At 44.0% G+C, this 17,572-nt stretch overlaps 2 protein-coding genes across 3 annotated transcripts; both read right to left on the reverse strand.

The window, feature by feature from the left end:
* Positions 1 to 226: 226 nt before the first annotated feature.
* Positions 227 to 8,794, reverse strand: DDX55 (DEAD-box helicase 55). Its single transcript, XM_084271998.1, has 14 exons — positions 8,657 to 8,794; positions 8,271 to 8,321; positions 8,096 to 8,182; positions 7,408 to 7,499; positions 7,242 to 7,304; positions 6,468 to 6,617; positions 5,829 to 6,018; positions 5,199 to 5,281; positions 4,681 to 4,812; positions 3,073 to 3,165; positions 2,371 to 2,485; positions 1,523 to 1,691; positions 848 to 1,140; positions 227 to 410 (listed from the first exon to the last, which is right to left on the reverse strand). The coding sequence occupies exons 1-14, from the start codon at positions 8,762 to 8,764 to the stop codon at positions 261 to 263; spliced, it is 1,776 nt and encodes a 591-aa protein (XP_084128124.1). The 5' UTR covers positions 8,765 to 8,794; the 3' UTR covers positions 227 to 260.
* Positions 8,795 to 9,222: 428 nt separating this feature from the next.
* TMED2 (transmembrane p24 trafficking protein 2) lies at positions 9,223 to 15,545 on the reverse strand (the record flags this gene model as incomplete). Of its 2 annotated transcripts, XM_084272012.1 has the most annotated exons (5): positions 9,223 to 10,737; positions 11,319 to 11,426; positions 13,355 to 13,375; positions 13,795 to 13,987; positions 15,366 to 15,545. In XM_084272012.1, 5 exons carry the CDS (start codon positions 15,543 to 15,545, stop codon positions 10,613 to 10,615), a joined length of 627 nt encoding a protein of 208 aa, XP_084128138.1. In that variant the 3' UTR covers positions 9,223 to 10,612. The 2 variants fall into 2 exon arrangements, with proteins under 2 accessions (XP_084128138.1, XP_084128139.1); XM_084272013.1 differs by lacking the exon at positions 13,355 to 13,375.
* Between the last annotated feature and the right edge of the window lie 2,027 nt (positions 15,546 to 17,572).

Here is a 17,572-nt window from a genome sequence, read left to right on the forward strand (position 1 = left end):
GTGGTACCTCCCTAAAACAAATGCATGAGGCTGCTGATGGCAATCGACAGCTTGTGCCACACCATACCAGAGCTGTGCTTTTAGCTTTGTTCATAACTGCAGGCTTGGTTGTGTGGCTTTATGGATGGCAGGTCTCTTTATGAAGACACAGATCAGTTCTGTTCTCTGCATCGTTATTTTGTTACAAAAATACAGTTTTATTTAAACAGGCAGTATTTTAATGTAAGAGTGTGGTTAAAATAACTGTCAACCTTCTGAATTTAAGCATCAATTTCTGCTTTGAGCCTACTCTGGCTGCCTGTCAGTCTCTTCTCAAACTCCTCTTCACTAATTTTTCCTTTTTTTAATCTTTTCAAGAGTCTTGTGTCATTCAGCAACTCTTCCATATCGTCATCGTCAATGTCAGAGCCCTGTTGACAGTTGAAAAAGAAACAAATTAAACACAACAAAAAGGTTTTCATTCTACACAACAGAATTTTACAACTTAGATTTTGCCAGGAAATATTATTCAGTTTCTTCCTAGGAAACTATCAACTCTGTTATACTTGTTGAGAATAGAAAAAAAGCAAAGAGTAAAAAAAAGTAAGTACCTTCCACCATTGTGCCATACTGCTGCACCTCTGAGAAACACAAATCTGTGCTACCCATGCTGGCAGCAGTATTGCCCAGCATCAAAAGACTGAGTTGTTTTAAAAGTTTCTCTATTTTTTTTAAGCTTTGCTTGTCAAGGTCCTAAATCATTAAGTAATCAATCCTGTCAGACTAAAATCCCATGGTGCTCTCCCCTTTGAAAGTATGTAACTATACTACAGTAGTCATGCAGTTTAATAGAACAGGCAGAGTTTACCTCTTCATGTTTCCTTTTAGCTGTTATCTTCTTTCTCTTCTCCCTCTTGGCTTTCTGTTTAGACCAAGCTTTGTTCTTTATGAATTTCTTTTTCCCTTCATTTTCCTGTCTCTCTTTTCTTTGTTGCTCTAATTGCTTTTGTCTCTGTTTTTCTCTATTTTTATCCTTAAATGAAATGGAGTCTGTATTAACAGCGACTGGAGTAAAGTCTGGAAAAGATTTTCCTCTTAGTTCAGGCATCTTTGGCATTTTTAACAATGCAAACCCTTTGGCAAGGCTCGCAAAATCCAGATCTGTTAAAATAAAGGTTATGAAGTCAGTTTCCTGATGGGTAGAAAGGTAATTTCATCTGGCAGTTACGGGGGGGGGGGGGAAATCCTACTCTATCATTTGCATCCTGTACTTAATACCAGTAACAATACCAAGTCACTAATATTTATGCTTATGTCAGTTTTGGTCAAACTTGCTAATTAAAGATTTTCTCTTGAAAATAATGAGAAACATGTTACTTGAAAAAAATAAAGAGTTTTGTCAGAATCCAATGCTGCAGAAAGTAACTCTGCGATCAGGAATCAGTAGGTGAAGCTCATGGATAACAACATTATGGTTTCTGCCAAACCAGATACTGTCCTCTGAAAAGAACAGCTAAAGATACCAATGAGTGCTGGGAATTACCTTTTATTCGGAAGATCAGATTACACTCATGTTTGGCATAAGCCTGGACGTAGGACACAAATGCTTTCATCCCTTTCTCAAATACTGCCCTGTCAGCTAGGGCCATAGATTGCAGCTTTGGAAGGAGATCTGACACATTTGTCTGTGGTTTCATTTCCTGCATGGGACACTGAGAACCAGAGGAGAAATGCAAAAATCAAAGGAAAAGTTCAGCTGAATTATTTAAAATGCACTGTGGAACTTCAAACACAGTTTGAGCCCCTTTTCCCCTTCTACTCAGCCATTTCAGCACACCAGCTCACCACTGTGCCCCACATGCAGTGGTCCTAGCCCAACAGAACTGTTCTCACACTGGGGCTTGAGAGAGGCAACCCTTCACCTCACACCTCATTGAGCCACGCTGTCATTATCAGGTCTGTAAAGAATCTATACAATTCATCCCACAAATGCAGGACCAAGCAAGGGAAATTACCAGAGTTAAAACCAAGCAGCACAGAGAGTGCAGCACAAACGTGGTGGCAGGGTGGGGGTAGGAGTGTTAAGCTGGCACTGCCCTTCTAGAAGGGCTCTGTCTATACACCCTTAGAAACAAAAAGCTTTTCCTTACTCAGTGTATCACACATTCCTATTACAAACTCAGCAGGTAAAGGAACAATCATGTTCTAACACCACCACTTGCATTTACTGATGAAAAAGCAGCTCTTGTCATTTTTTAAATAATGCATCTCTGCTAAAACATTATTCATATGACCTTAAGTTCTACAGATTTGGATTGCAAACCAGGATCCTATCAGTAAACCTGTCCCCTTGCCCCTTCCTGCTTTGTGGTAGGATAAAAGTCTACTGACCTTTTGGTTGATTGAGAGAAAGTTGATGTAAGATTCTTCCATGGGAAGCAAAAATACAAGCGCACTGCCGACGTTGCCAATCCGCGCTGTCCGACCGCAGCGGTGCACAAAGGCACTGAAACAACACAACACAGCACTAACTTAACAACAGCTGCTCAGTCTGAGTTGACAGAAAGCTGATGGAATGGGAAATACAGAGTGCTATACACTTTGAACTAAGCTCGCAGGAACTGGCAGTGTTCCCACTCAATTCTTAGGACTGTGCTAAAACAAGGGACATCTGGTTTGGGGATGCAGGGAGCTGTGACAATTATGACATTGGATGTAAAAGTACATGGAAAAGTGCCTTTCATGTGACCTTCCAATGTGCCATCAGAGGTCTGTCCCTACTCTCATCTCAGTTCTCATTCACCCTCGTGTCTCACCTCGTTATTTGATATTCTCATACGAAGCCTTTTCACACAAATATAAACAGCAACCACCCACTTGACTTACACACACAACACCAAAATAATTTCAGTTCACAGCAGTTACCACAAAAACTGCCATGTTCCAACCTCCCCTGTTCCTGCGTTGTATGTTCACTCAGACAAACCCCCAGGCAGTGATTAAATGGGTTTTCTGCAGTTGTGCTCTCGATTTATATCTTAACATTACAGTAACATGACCACAAGTAAAGGTTCTTAAGATCTGAACTCGTACCTTGCACTGCTAGGTGGGTCATACTGTAAAACCCAGTGTACTTCTGGAATGTCTATGCCACGGGCCATCACATCAGTGCAAACTAAAATGCCACTAGGAAGAAGAAAAAAAAAAGTATTTTCATTAAACTGTCACTTGAGAAGAGCCAGTACCCCCCCAGCCCTGTATTCTGCTCTACACTGCAGAATGAGGAACACAATGTTCCTCAAAACACAACATTCGTGTTTTGAAAAGAGATAAAACATTGTAAAGTAGTTTCACCTTCCACCAACTGAAATTCTACCTAACATCAGGGAAAGGAATGAGGTTTATATTCCAGCCAATAAACACATCACTACGAAAAAAGTCAATTCCCTATTAAAAGTTCTAATTTTCTATCACCAATGCATCCCCCACAGCTGCACATAAGCATTTTAATAAAAGACCCAAGAGACTGACAGTTTTAGCATGCTGCTTTAAACAGCTGTTATTCCAGTCTGCTGGTAATTATTTTTCTTATAATGCACACTGCTAAATCTCAGGTCCCCTGCAATAAAAAAGTGACAGCTAATGGATGAGAGCATCTTCACAGCATCCTGTCAAAGAACACTTTTCTGTGGGTAAATTACAGCATCACGGTGCTGTATTCTTGTTCATGTACTAATAAAACAGTGTCCTGAGTTTCCTCTGTTGTTACCAATCAGGAAAAGGTTATTTTCACTACCAGCTGCCTCCTGATGATACATTTATACAGCAAGGCTAGTGTGTGGTTGTAGCATGTGAGAGCACAATGTGCCCAGCTAAAATAGTAGCCCAGATAACAGCAATACCAACGGGCTCCACAGTATGCATGTTTGGCCAACACACCCTGCAAACCACAGTCTCAGGCCCCACATGGAGTGTTATGTCCAGTTCTGGGCTCCCTGGTATAAAAAAGACAGGGATCTCCTGGTGAGAGTCCAGAGAAGGGCTACGAAGATGATTAAGGGCCTGGAGCATCTCCCCTAAGAGGAAAGGCTGAGTGACCTGGGGCTGTTCAGCCTTGAGAAAAGAAGACTAAGGGGGGATCTTATTAATGTTTATAAATATCTTGAGTATGAGATGCAGGGCGAAATGGCCAGTCCCTTTCCCATGGTCTGTGGAGACAGGACAAGGGGCAATGGCCTCCAGTTGGAGCACAGGAAGTTCCACACCAACGTGCAGAAGAACTTTTACACAGTGAGGGTGAGGGAGCCCTGGGACAGGCTGCCCAGGGGGTGTGGAGTCTCCTTCTCTGGAGGTATTCAAGACCTGTCCTAGGGACCCTGCTTTGGCAGGTGGTTGGACCCGATGAGCTCTTGAGGTCTCTTCCAACCCCTATGATTCTATGCAGGACATCCTAAAGCCACGTCCCTGCACCTTCCACGCTGCCACATGGATTATCAAAATTAGACTGGACGTTCTTAGTCACATTTTCACTTTGTGATCACACTTTGAGTACCTAAGCACGTTTTGTATTATTATAAACACATTCAGAAACAGCTAGTAGTATCCTTCTCAGCACACCACTGCTCTTCCACACTTGCAAAATCACGTATCCCAAACTACTTTTACCTTGGGCTGACTTTGCCTGTTCGTATGTTCTCTTACCCAGGGAGCTTCCGGAACTCGGTAAAAATCTTGTTACGCTTGTGTTTCATTTTCCCATGAATGCTCATTATTTTCACTTGTTTAATTAAGGATTCCAAAGCCTTCCCATAGTATTCCACACAGGCACATGTGCTGTTGGGATAAAGACAGGGAAAAAAGCAAGATTATGCTGTACTTTTAATCTGGTTTAAACAGACAAGCTGAAGCAGTCTGAGAACTTTAAGAATATACACTATTGCCTATTTTTATCTAGTATATGTACAGAATTTTTATAATCAATATATAATAATCTATAACACCTAAATGCATTTTAAATGTGTCTTTTGCTTAACTAAGTGCAATGCAATCCTGACATGAAGCAACAATCAAACTGCTTTTATGTGCCGTATTCTACAAGACAGAAATTAAAATTATATCACTTCTAAAAAAGTTGTTTCCTGTCCAATAAAGGGCACAGGTTTGGAATTTAAGTAATAAACCACCACACTATTTTCACAATTAAACCCAAACAAAAGTACCTGAAAAAGACTAGATGTTTCTCCTGTTTGTGCTGTCGAAGAAAATGAACCAACTGATTAAATTTTTCATCTGCTTTGCATATCTACACAAGGCAAAAGAAAAAACCAAGTAAGAAAAGGGACTCAACACAAAGTGATCTGCCAGTTTCCTCCCATTCATTGTGCACTGATAAATACCAGCAGGCACGATCTGTTAATACTGATCATTTGTATCATCGTTCATCACATGGTATGTTATTCTTTTATGCATCATTTTAAGTAAAAATAAATAGTTAAACTCCCAGCTTCCCACCTGCAGCCACAATACCTGCCCCACATAAGATCACCAAGTATTCCTCAGCTGCTTCTCTCATACCCATTCTCTAGTAGCAGCCCAAGAAGCCACAGCACTGCAGCTAGTTTGGGGCTACAACAACTCCTGGCCAGTCAAACAAAACTCACAGAGCTAATTCAGATCTTTTTCCTCAGCTTGATTATTGTTCTGCAGCAAACCTACAAGAACTTTATATCTTCAAGACTACTGGTTCCTCTACTAATGGGATCCTAACTGGCCAAGACTTAAAAACTTATTGATGGAAGCAGGGAAAAAGGAGGGGGAACACGAAACTACCAGAAAGCAGAGGTTCTCACCATGTAGTAGTTCTCCAGGCGTGTTGGAGTTTTCTGTGTGTTGCTTGCTGCCACCCCCTTCTCCTTCACCGAGATGCGGACAGGGTTCCGGAGTCCTGCCCTCACCAGGTTCTCCACTTCTTGAGTCTGAGTTGCTGAGAACAGACCCGTGCGTCTCTGCTTGGGCAAAAACTCCAGAATGGCATTTAAACTGCAAGTGAGCACAGGTAAAACACAACTGACCCAAGATTCCCCTCAGAAAGAAGCTTAATCACTGAAAGGAAGAGGTTATAAATAAAACAATGGTTATTATCAAGTGCCAATCTCCTATTAAGCTAATTCACTCTAAAAGAAAGGGACAAGGGACATAAAAGCTTGTTTGTTAAAATGTTTTAAGCTATTCTCATGATACTTAATCAAGCATTACTACAGCATATGCTAATATACATCAGGAAAAAGAAATTTTATACACCCATCAAGGAACTGCTCTTTCCTGATTCTCTTCTCTTAGTAGTTGCTTTATATAGTCAACAGAGCAGAGAGAGGCAAAAGAACAAAACAGAATAAATCTAGTTTAAATGGTCACCACAGGTTATACTCATTCCCACATGAACTCATTTAAAACTTCACAAGTATTGTGAGAATTTATTATTTTAATACCTTGCTTCAAAGCCCATATCTAGAAGTCTGTCTGCTTCATCTAACACCAACACATCAAGAGACTTCACACAGCTTGCTAGATCCAGCCCATCAGCTTTTCTTCTGAACAGATCCTCCAAGCGACCAGGTGTAGCTACAATGATGTTCCCACTGTTTGCAAACAAGACATACAGCAATTTTGTAACTCTGCAAGGTAAGTACTTTGAGGGAGCTACTAACACAATTACCACAGCACAACCTGATTACATATTCTTCAATAAAACAATTTCAGTTTGTCACTTCTAACTGTATTTCAGTACCTTTCAGGCACAAACACCAATGGGAGAAAGATACTCAGGTGAAAGTATACCATTTTTTCTAAGAAAAACTTAGAATATAATCAGAAACTATCAGCTGGAAGAAATATTTGGTACCTTCACACAAAAGCAGCAGCAAACTTTCTCATTAGCACTCAAAAATTCTTCAACAGCGCAGCCTCAATCTCTCTAGAGCCTACACTAGCACATTTCCAAGAAAGAAGGAATGAAAACATTCAGTGACAACAGTTTTCAGCTCACCGTGCTGCACACTGTTCTTCACCCAAACAGCATGTCCTGATTTCAGATACAACCCTTTCCTATTGAGCACACATTGCAGCACACACCCTGACATACATGCACAGTTACCACCACATTTTAGTACTAGCAGGACCAAAGCAAATTCAAAACCTCCCCAAAGACAGGGAGTAAACCACAGCTGGGAGGCACTGGTAAAAATTGAGGATGAGCAACTTACCCATGTTCTTTAAACTTCTCAACATCTTCTATGGGATTCCTACCACCAATTAAAAGAATCTGGCTAAAACGATAAACCAGAAAGAATTACTTTAAGTTTTGCCAGTTTATGAATGACAGAAGTCCAAAGAGGAACTATGATCATGAGAAGCCTGAAGTTCACTCACCTAAACCTGGGGAAGTGGGTTGTGAAATGTGATAGCACCTCATCAATTTGTATAGCTAATTCTCTCGTTGGTGTGATAATTATGGCTCCAACCTGCCCAGGAAAAACAAAATGGATTTATGGAAAATAACAGACTAGAAGAAAGGTCTGGGCAAAATTCTCCTTTGCAAGCTAAGCCAATGAGAGCCACGCTTAGGATCCCAGACAAAAGGTTGCCACAGAAATACAATGAAGTATAAAAAAATAACAGAAAATATTTATTATTTTGAAGTGAAAGAGGTGTTATACCAACACACAAAATACTTCTGCTCAAAGAGGAGTATCTAATAATCATATCTAATAGCAAATAACAGTGTGAGTTCCCTGCACACTAAAACATATTCAAAGTCAGCAGATGCTAAAAAGCATTCAAAGACTTGCAAATACATTGTCTTTGATATGTTAAGCCATTTTTCTAACAGCTCAGAACCCTGCTTTGCTCACACCTAATAAGAAGCCATATCAGAGTGCAAAGAAAGCACTCCAACATTTACTTTCCAAAGGGTTTATTGTTACTGTTATGCCAGAGAGCAGAGCTCACAGTCACTTTCTGTGCATGCAACTTTTCCTTACTGAGACTTTTCCTGAAATCCTCAAATCTTACTGAAGCATTGTAAAAACATATTCTGGACCAAATAGCTTAATCTTACCTGCATTTTCTTTAATTTTTCTTCCCTCCTGAGAAGGATTTCCAGTATGGGAATTACAAACGCGAGGGTTTTGCCGCTGCCGGTTACCTGTGAGAAGGGAAGGAGCGTCAGGCCTCCCTCGGCCCCACAGACAAGCCCGGAGAAACACGGAACTCAACCAAGCAGCAGCACTCACCGCCTCGGCAGCAACATCTTTGTTATTCATGAAGAGCGGGATGGTTGCAGACTAAATAAATAAAGACAGAAACGCGGCATGGATTCGTTCTGGTGGAAAAAAAATCCCAGAGAGGGTAAATCCCCCTCCCCAGGGGACACCAGAGCTCTCTGCAAACCTCACCCAAGCAGAGCCAGGGACGGCAAAGCCAAGGCTGCGACTTCCCGCGCTCCGCCAGAACGCCCGGCCCGCTCCGAGCCGCGGCGTGAGGGCTGTGACCCGGCGCCAGCGCTGCCGCCCGCTCCCTCCTTCCTCAGGCCCCTGCCGCCCGCTCGCCCGCCGGCGCCTGGCTCCCCCCGCCCCGGGGGAGACACGGGCCTGGAGCCGGCGGGAAGCATCCCCCTCACCTGCACCGGGGTCATGCGGGCGAAGCCGAGCTCCCGCAGCGCCTGCAGCACGCCCGTACTCAGCGCCACGGGCAGCGACTCCCAGCTCCCCTCAGTCACCGCCTCCATCTTTGACGGGCGGCCGGGCCCCGTCCGCCGCCCGGCCTCTCCCCTCACTCCCCGTGGTCCGTGCCCGGCCGGACCGTGCGGAAACACCCGCCGCAGCACCTTGGTTCCGCCCCAGGAACAGCCGGGCGCTGCTGTCCCCGCCCAAAACCCAGCGGGTTAGAGCCTGTTCTCTGAAAACAACTCAGCAGCAAATGCCACCCTTGGGCTGGAGCTCACCACACCCGTCTTTACAGCAAGCTGCCTGGAGTGGCAAGCACTTCTGGGGGCACATGGGAGCACTGGGACCCCCCCCCAGGCTGCCTGAGGCCGACCGGCGGTGGCTTCTACCTGCTCACAGAGCAGGGTGGCCTGTGGATGAACTCCTGCTATCCTAAGAAATACTTTATGAAAACGTTTTGAGTGCTAAACTGCACTCAAAGACAAGGATCAAAGGAAAAACAAACCCCACAAACACCAAGTTACCTTTTTTAAAGAATTTGTTTATTTCTCGAACCTGGGTCATATTTAGATTCACAAGCAATTTTTAAATGTACATCTTTGAATTCAATTTTAAGTGTTTTACACAAAAATATTGGCACACAACAGTTGCCATAAGGTGTATAACAGCCACCTTTCTGAAGAACTGCTGCAAGTGTTTGCCCAAGGTTGAAAAAACTTTACCTGGAACATGAAAACCTGTAACAAATTTTAAATTAATTGTACAAAACTGTTGTGTGTTACTTGTAGAGGCTCCCCCCTGGAAAAGACCCCACCCAATCCCCAAAAATGATTACAACTAATATACATCAGTCACAACATAATCCTGGCTCAGCACCCACGTCAGACGCTTCTTGAATTTTTAAACCAATCATCAGATACCAAGGAAAGAAACTTTATACAAAAAAGAAAAGAGAGAAACAAATCTACATGTGCCTGAAAAAGAAAACACACCAGTATTTAGCATTATGCTAATTATGATCAGATAATGGCAGAAACTGCCACTTAACTTAAATACAAGGGCTGCATAGCATTGCAAGAAACCCCCAGAACCGTTAACCCTTTGGCATCAGGAATTTCCCCGCACACTAATGCCTTCTGCAGTAGTGCCAACAGTCGGGAGCGTTGGACCTGCACAAACCAGAGGGTTAACTATTGTTTGCCAAGACACTGCACACAACTGGCTTTGATATAAAACCTGTGAAAAGACTAAAAACCGTACGAGGAGCATCCGGTAAGGAGAAAATGTATTATTATACCAACTATTTAATTTAAAAGAGGTTTTGGAATAGGTTGATGTAATTGGGGTAGTTGTTGAAGACAACTAGGTATGAATACTAGACTGGAAGCTGTCAGCTGTCTTCTATTCTTTATCAGAATACAATTCCAATTGCTTCTCCTTGGCAGTTTGTATAAGTGAAGGAGGAATTACTTTGATTTTCTAACACCTACTGCAGGGTTAAAGGTGTCAAGAATGCAAACAGTCATGTTAGGGCCTTGTACCGTTTCCCTAGATAGATCTGCAAGTACTAATGAAAACAGGGAAAAAAGAAAGTTAGAAGAGACATTGACATTGCTTGTTACTACAGTTGACTTACAGCATTTGCAGCTTGCTCAGACCTCGCTTAGCATACAGACCAGGCAGATTTATGTGGAAAAAAATATGCCAATTAAGTGACAAGATTTCAGCACAGCTTTTGCTACAGAAGATATATAAAAACAATTAATTCTTTTTTTTTTTTTTAACTAGGAAGGAACATAAGCAAATAAGTTTTACAGTTCAGTAAAGAGGGTTCAGAAACTAAATGACTTTTTTTGTGACCAGGATGTTTGGTAGACAGTGAACTGAAATCCGGGACCGGAGAAGTACTCTTAAACAACCCTTCGGACTTCAAAAAACCTCTTCAGATAGTAGATTTGTCCCAGTGTCATGGCAACTAGTACAAGAGCTTCAAAGAATGACCAAAGAACCACTCTGCTGTTTGTGTTGTCATTAACTGTTGGGGAAAACAAAACAAGAGTAGTAAGTAATAAAGCATTGAAAACAAGCTTAAAGCATACTTTGGCACTGGACCTGAGGTACTGCACATAGATCACCAATATTTACCTCATGGCATTACTTTAAAGCTATATTTCAACAGGCAAGGGTACTGACTGCAGAGTTAACCATATTCTATGCTTAGAAATAACAGTAGTTTTGCTCCATTTAAACAAAGTATTTAAAAATGCTTTGGCTCCATTAAGTCACACCAACTTCAAGAAGAAAGTCACATTTCAACCAAAGTCTACTCCTGAGAACCACATCATTATCAATATCCTCATGAATACACCAAAGGACTGCAGAATTTACACCAATTAAGGAAAGATATTTCACATAATGATCTTCACAACATGAGAAGTGAACCAATTGTAAGATGACTGTAAGCATCAGCTAAAGTCTTTATTATATGGGCAGGTCCTTCTGAGCTTGTTCTGAATTGTGCTCTTTAACTCAGAACAGCTTTTATGGACTTGTATTCTAAATAATTTTTCACATGTCCATACAAGAGGGGAGAAGGCATTTAAATTAAAGACATACTTGCTCTATGTATTCTTTCACGAACTTCCATGTACTCCTGTTCATGCTTTACAGCTGTCATGGCCACTGCTAACTCATTAATCATCTCTTCTAGCTTGTTCTGATGAGCTGCGGAATAAATTCAGAAGCATCAGAAAGTCTGTTACCCACTCAAAAAAGCAACTTGTTGAAATTTATCAACAGTTAGGCTCAATTTTCTGTTGCAAAAGTTCTGAAAAAGGCAGTCTGTACAGCTGAAAACTTTCTATCCTTAGGGCAAAGTAAAGGTTAGTTTTCATAGTGCCACTTTTCCTAAAACACCTCTAAAATGGTATTTAAGAAGTGGGAAAAGATCTTTCTCCACATCCAACTGGAAGGCAGAAGACAATGCAATTTAGAGTCAGTACAGACCACTTATTTCCAATGTGGGCACGCTGTTCCAGAAAAAACAGCATGTAAGAACACATGAGACCAACACCACACACTAGTATCTATTTTGTCAATATCGTCCAATATATTCCAAGCAAATTATCTTAACAGTATAGCTTTTCCTAGTTGTTAAGCTTGCAATACTAGAACAACTGAGAATTCGGGTTAAGATCATGATGCTGGCAAAATGAGATCACTTTCTGAAGCAACACATCACATCTGGTGATCTTCTGGTTTAGCTGAAGCACAGCACTCAGCAGAAACAATGCCAGAGGCGCCTCGCAGAGGGCAGGAACCGGCTTCAGGTTCTGGTTTGTGAAAGCAGAAGAGGAGGAAAATACCAAACCAACTGTAACAGAGAACTAGCTTGAGATAGTTCAGCAAATGGAAGGCCCAGAGATCCAAGATTTAGTGATTTCATTGTCAATGGCAGGATCTTTTAAATACATTCATGCACAAAGAACTGTCCCCTCACAAATCTATAACTGATGCAAGTCGTTTTCAAAGTGTTGTAGCACCAAGAGGAGTTCATGTCATTGTTCCACAGACACGCCCTGGGCAATCAGCTCTTTTTAAAAATCACAAAAAGCAACACAATTTCCATTGAAGGGACACACTTGACTTCAAAGCTACCTTATTACAACCAGTTATAACTGTTTCAGATCACAAGCTGAAAATAAAGCTCTTGAAAAATATACATCTTAAGGGGAACAGTAAAAAAAAGAGGACCAGAGGATAACAGCCATACAAACTACAGTTAAAAATGTAACTAGTTACCTAAACCACACTCACGTAGCTAGTATCACAAACCCCTTATTTTCATGGCCAAGTGGCCTTTGCAGCAAGTGCAGTTTATTGATAACTGAAGATTACAGTTGCAGGGATTGTTTAAACCCACTCCAAAAAAAAAAAATACACTCAAGAAAAAGTGTTTGCCTTAAAGACTTTAAAGCTGCACTAATATTCTTTACAACAGATCTATTTAGACCCAATATAAGATTTAACTGAGTCTTTAGAAACAAAAAAGTAGGAATTTGTTACTTTTCAAGATATATCAAGCACTCAGTGCAGTTACTTACTTGCTAGAAAAGAAAAGTTGCCTTTCTAGCTACAGTTAGTGATTTCTAACTAAAACTTTGTAACTTGTTATCCAAGCCATCATTACTTCCACAGCAAATGACAAGTTTGACATTTTCCCCCTTGCAACATTACCACTAATGACCTATGGAAAGCTTATTGCTTCCAGAAGTCCTTGATTATTCATCACCCACTTTAGCAACAGAACACAAACACCATCTAAAATACCCAGTGTTCAGTGTTTTAGTTTAATTTCACCTACTGCTCCTGATTAAATCTTCTGTTAGCCATAAGTAACCACCTGAAGACAAACTGTCATGGCCAGTTCAAGGACCTGATCCCAAGAGCTGCTAAGTAAATAAACCTCTCGATGAAAGCTTGCAGGTGCTCAGCATTGCTCAGAATCAGACCTTTTATGTAGTTTATTAAAAAAAAAGACATTCTCATGCTACAAACAAATGTTACAGAGAAAAAGCAAACGTTAGCTGTTAGTGAATAAACGTATGCAAAAGACACGATGCTAATGAGCTTTCAAAAAGCAATACACATACCATCCCAGGTATCTCCACCACCTAGAGAAAAGTGTAAGAGATGAACACAAGTACAGGACAAAAGGCTGCAGATAAAACAGTAATTTACATGGCTAAGAGAAAAACTTTATATTAGCACATTTATCAAAGAGCTCAACTACTGCTTGTAGTAGTCTACATACTGCTGAGCAAACTAGAAATCAGAGAATGAAACTGATGAAAAGACTAAAGGATGAAAGCATTAGTTGCTGCAGGTGGCCAAGTGATTCTCTGTTGATTCTGCATTAAATCGTCTAACAAGGTCTAAAAACACCCAGATCTGGTTTAGCTGCACAAGGGGACAGCTAACCAGACAGCCTGAGGAAACAGGAATTCTGAGAGTCCTAGTCAAGTTCAGAAGTCATGCACATAGGGAAAAGCTCCAGAGCCAGAGCTCATTTCTTTCAAGGAGTCTTCCTCACCTTCTGTCTCCATGTCTTGCCCCTTTGGAGCTTCCCCGATATCAATAGTGAACATCACTATCTTGGGAGTCATAGTGGACATTCTGTTGCTAAAGCAAAACTTGTAAGTTCCATCCATGTGGGCGGCAAACGTGTATTTTCCGCTGGACTCTCGATCTCCTTTATAGATCCCTTTATTATCAGGCCCTGTAATCTAGGCAGGGAAAACAAAGTATCATAAATTGTATTTGAAATCCAGTAGTTTTAAATACACCATGACAACACTGCATGCATATTCTGAAGTTATCCAGTCAAGAATACCAATACCATCTGTAACCTGACTGGTTTGGCATCCTTCAGACTTTCCCCTCCCACAATTCAAAAGCAGTGATGCATTCTTCTGCACAGAAATCTTAAAAATAAAAAGCCAACAAACTTCTTTATCAAGAAAGTCATTACAAAAGCCTCTCTTACCAGCCAAGATTACCGGCCTCCGGTAGCCAAGATAAGAAACATTCAAGAACAAGGATACCATAAGCCATCTACAGCCCTGGCTGTCAGCCAAATCAACAACTGCAGGGGAAACCTTATCTCTGATGTTTGCCTTTATTTTACTTTGCTTTTCTTCATTCTCCCATATGTCAGGACTACTTCAGACATACAGTTGTGTATTGTTGCAGTCACCATCTCAAACAGACTCAGGGCCTGAGGGCTGAGCGCTCAGGGTCACTGTGATCTTAAGGCTTCCATCCCACCATGCCATGGAATTCAGTTGCTGAGCTTCCACTAGCAACATCCAAACAGGATTTCATAGCTTCCCAACTGTATTGGAGTTATGTGTAACTTTAAACTGACAGGTTGAGCCTCAGCAACGACTCTCTCACACTGAGATTATCCCAGACAAGCAGCTAACTGCTCTTCACCGAGATGAAAGGGATTCTTATTCATTATTCTGCTCGCTTGGCATGTCACTGGAGAAAAGGACTTACCCACAACTTCCCAGGGGGCAATCAAACGGGTAACAAGGGGGGACACGCTGCTCCCTGAAGGAGCAGCACCGTTTCACCAAGCGCAACCCCGGCCGCTCTTCCCGCCAATGGGTTGGTTCTGACACGGCCGCATCGAGCAGGATATTGAAGAATAACTCAGAGAACGGTTCGGGAAGCGGCCTCTGGAAGCGTAACCCCTCAGGAGAAGCACCTCGTCCTCTCGGAGCCGGCCCACACTGCCACGCAAGGCCCAGCCCAGCCGGGCAAGGGGCACCGGTGCCCAGCAGCGACCCCGCCGCACGGAGCCCCCCGCGACGAGATGGGAGCGTCCCGAACTTCACGGCAGGTTTGAACCGCCCTCCGGCTGGTGCTTACCCCCTCCCTCGCCTCCGCCGGGCACCGCCGCGGCTGCCCTCCCGGGCCCTGCCCTCCGGGGCGCTGCCCCGAGCCGCCGGGGCCTCCCCACCTCCCCACGCGGCAGGGGACGAGCGCGCAGGGCCCGGCCCCGGGGCAGCCCGGCGGCGGCGGCGGGCCAAGGCCCGGCAGCCCTCCGCTCAGCACAGCGCCCGAGGCCGGCCCGGCGCGGCGCCGGCCTCCCCTCACCTCCACGTCGATGTCCAGGAAGCCCCCCTCGGCCACCTCGAAGATGAGCCCCATCTTCGTGCCGGACGGCACCCGCTCCAGGAAGCACTCCTCAGCGTGCGCGTCGATGCTGACGAAGTAGGCGGCAGCCGGGGCCGCCAGCGCGGCCAGCAGCGCCAGCACCGCCCGCACCGGCGACATGGCGGAGCCCAGCGGGAGGGGGCACCGAGCGGCGGGCCAGCAGGAAAAGGGGAGGGGGACTTCCGGCTCCAGACACGCCCCTTCCGGGGCACGGGGCCGCCGCTCATAGGCCGGCACAGCCCCACTGCCACGTACGACCCGAGCTACGGTGGTCAGTAAGGGACAGATCTCAAGGGGACAGCCTAAACGCTGAGGCGGCGACCGCGCCGAGCAGGAGGCGGGACCCGTGCTCGGGAGGAACCAATGAGCACGGATCCGCGGAGGAGAGAAGCCAATGAGGGCGAGGCGGAGAGAGCCGGCCTGTCAGAAAGAGCAGCGCCGCGGAGCGCCATTGGCTGCGCCGCTGAGGAGGCGCGGCGGCGGGAGCGCGGGAGGCTGGCTGGTGGCTCCTGAGGCGAGCTGGGCGGGAGGGCGGACGACACTCACTGCGGGCCCGCACGGCTCAAGCGGCTGCTGCTGCAGCCCGGGAAACCCAAGCTTGACGCAGCGAGGCAGAGATGTGGGGAGCAGCTGACGATAGAGACAGTAGCGGGGAAGCCCGGCTTGTGGGGTGTTTGCAGTCGAGGCATACGCCAGGCTTGTGCATCACCCAAGGCAAAACACCTCGGTGACAGCTTTAAGCAGCCATTCCCTGCGTGCCTGTGCTTACCTGGCAGTTTTCAATTCAAACTGCCACTCAGAAATGCCCCATCTTAAGGAAGTCTGTTTTCATGACCAGCTGCTCTAGTTACCCGCAGAAGATTTGGAGTCTTAAAGCACAATCTGGCTTTCTAGTGAAATCCTTATGTGTCTGGGCTTGCCAAGTGAGCGCCAGTTGTACTCCTGGTGATGCTCAGACGTGGCGTTTTGTCTTCAGCTGTATGACAAATGTAATCCAAATACTTGAGTAGATGCTCATCTCACTCGAGCTGCCAGTTTTGAGCGAGCAGAGCTGGCTGCGGGCTCAGGGTGTGGACACGAGTGGAAGGGAAAGCTTTCAGCAAGACAAGCACCAACGTGAGGAGTTGCAGGTCACGTACATGACTGGTGAAGAGATCTCCCCTGGAGACTGAAAACTTCCTTCGCTTTCAATGAGTTTGGACCAAGCCAGCCCCGAATCTACTGCTTTCCATAAATAAACTGCTGTGCTGTTTTATCATCTAGCTCAGGAGTAGTTTTAGTCATGCTGCTGGTATGTTCTCTATTACTTCTTTTGCTCTCTGCATTTGTGCATAACAGTGGAAATTAATGCTGAATTCTGGTAGCATAAACTCATTTCCTCAACTTTAACACAGACATAATAATGATTTCAGAGTGTATTTGTCCCCCCTGAGGTACTCCAGCATCCTCTCCAAATGTTCTGATCGTACAGCCACCCCAACAGCTCTTTTGCAAACAGCCTTTGCCAGGAAAGGATGACTATGCCATTATTCATCCTCATGCTCCCTGTGGAACTTTGTGCAATTTCCAGCAGTGTTCAGTTTTGGAAATAAATTTCATGAACGATATGTGGACATTTTATTAACAGGGAATCATTTAATATTGTTATAAGTTAGGCAACTGAATGTCAAACTGGGATGTTTGGAGAGTGTTTTGTTACTTTCCTGGCTCAATGGTGCGAGAAAGATTGAAATTTTGTAACTTGTGACAGACAGAGACACTGACAGCATCCCTTTGAGTGTCACAGCATTGCATTTCATGTCATTCATGCCTCTTATTCCCTGGCACTGGTGTTTTGCAAGTGTCAAAACCAGAGAATTAACACTGTATTCACATCCTGCCGCACGTATCAGCCGTTCCAGTCTTGGCTTCTGCAACTCCAGCTTTATTTCTCCTGACTAGTTCCAGTATTTTACATTATTTATAGTATCTTGTCCAAAATATCAGGACTCCTACCCTGCACACGGCAAGTGGGAGGATTAGGACTTAGAATTATTTCATGGGAACATTTATCTCTGAAGACTCACCCAGAGCACTTCTTACTAAACACTATGGGAATAAGGACATTTGAATGAGAACGTTCACAACCTGAAGGCAAAAACACTGGA

Source organism: Gallinula chloropus, assembly GCF_964237585.1.
Source record: "Gallinula chloropus genome assembly, chromosome: 17".
Classification (NCBI taxonomy): Eukaryota; Metazoa; Chordata; class Aves; order Gruiformes; family Rallidae; genus Gallinula; species Gallinula chloropus.

Bases quoted from the DNA above. Each gene is read 5' to 3' on its own strand.
- DDX55 (XM_084271998.1), bottom strand. From the start codon at position 8,764: ATGGAGGCGGTGACTGAGGGGAGCTGGGAGTCGCTGCCCGTGGCGCTG. The intron at 7,305-7,407 runs GTGAGTGAACTT...TTATCGTTTTAG, and splicing joins ACCCACTTCCCCAGGTTTAG to CCAGATTCTTTTAATTGGTG. The intron at 3,166-4,680 runs GTAAGAGAACAT...TCTTCTTCCTAG, and splicing joins GAGTTCCGGAAGCTCCCTGG to TGGCATTTTAGTTTGCACTG.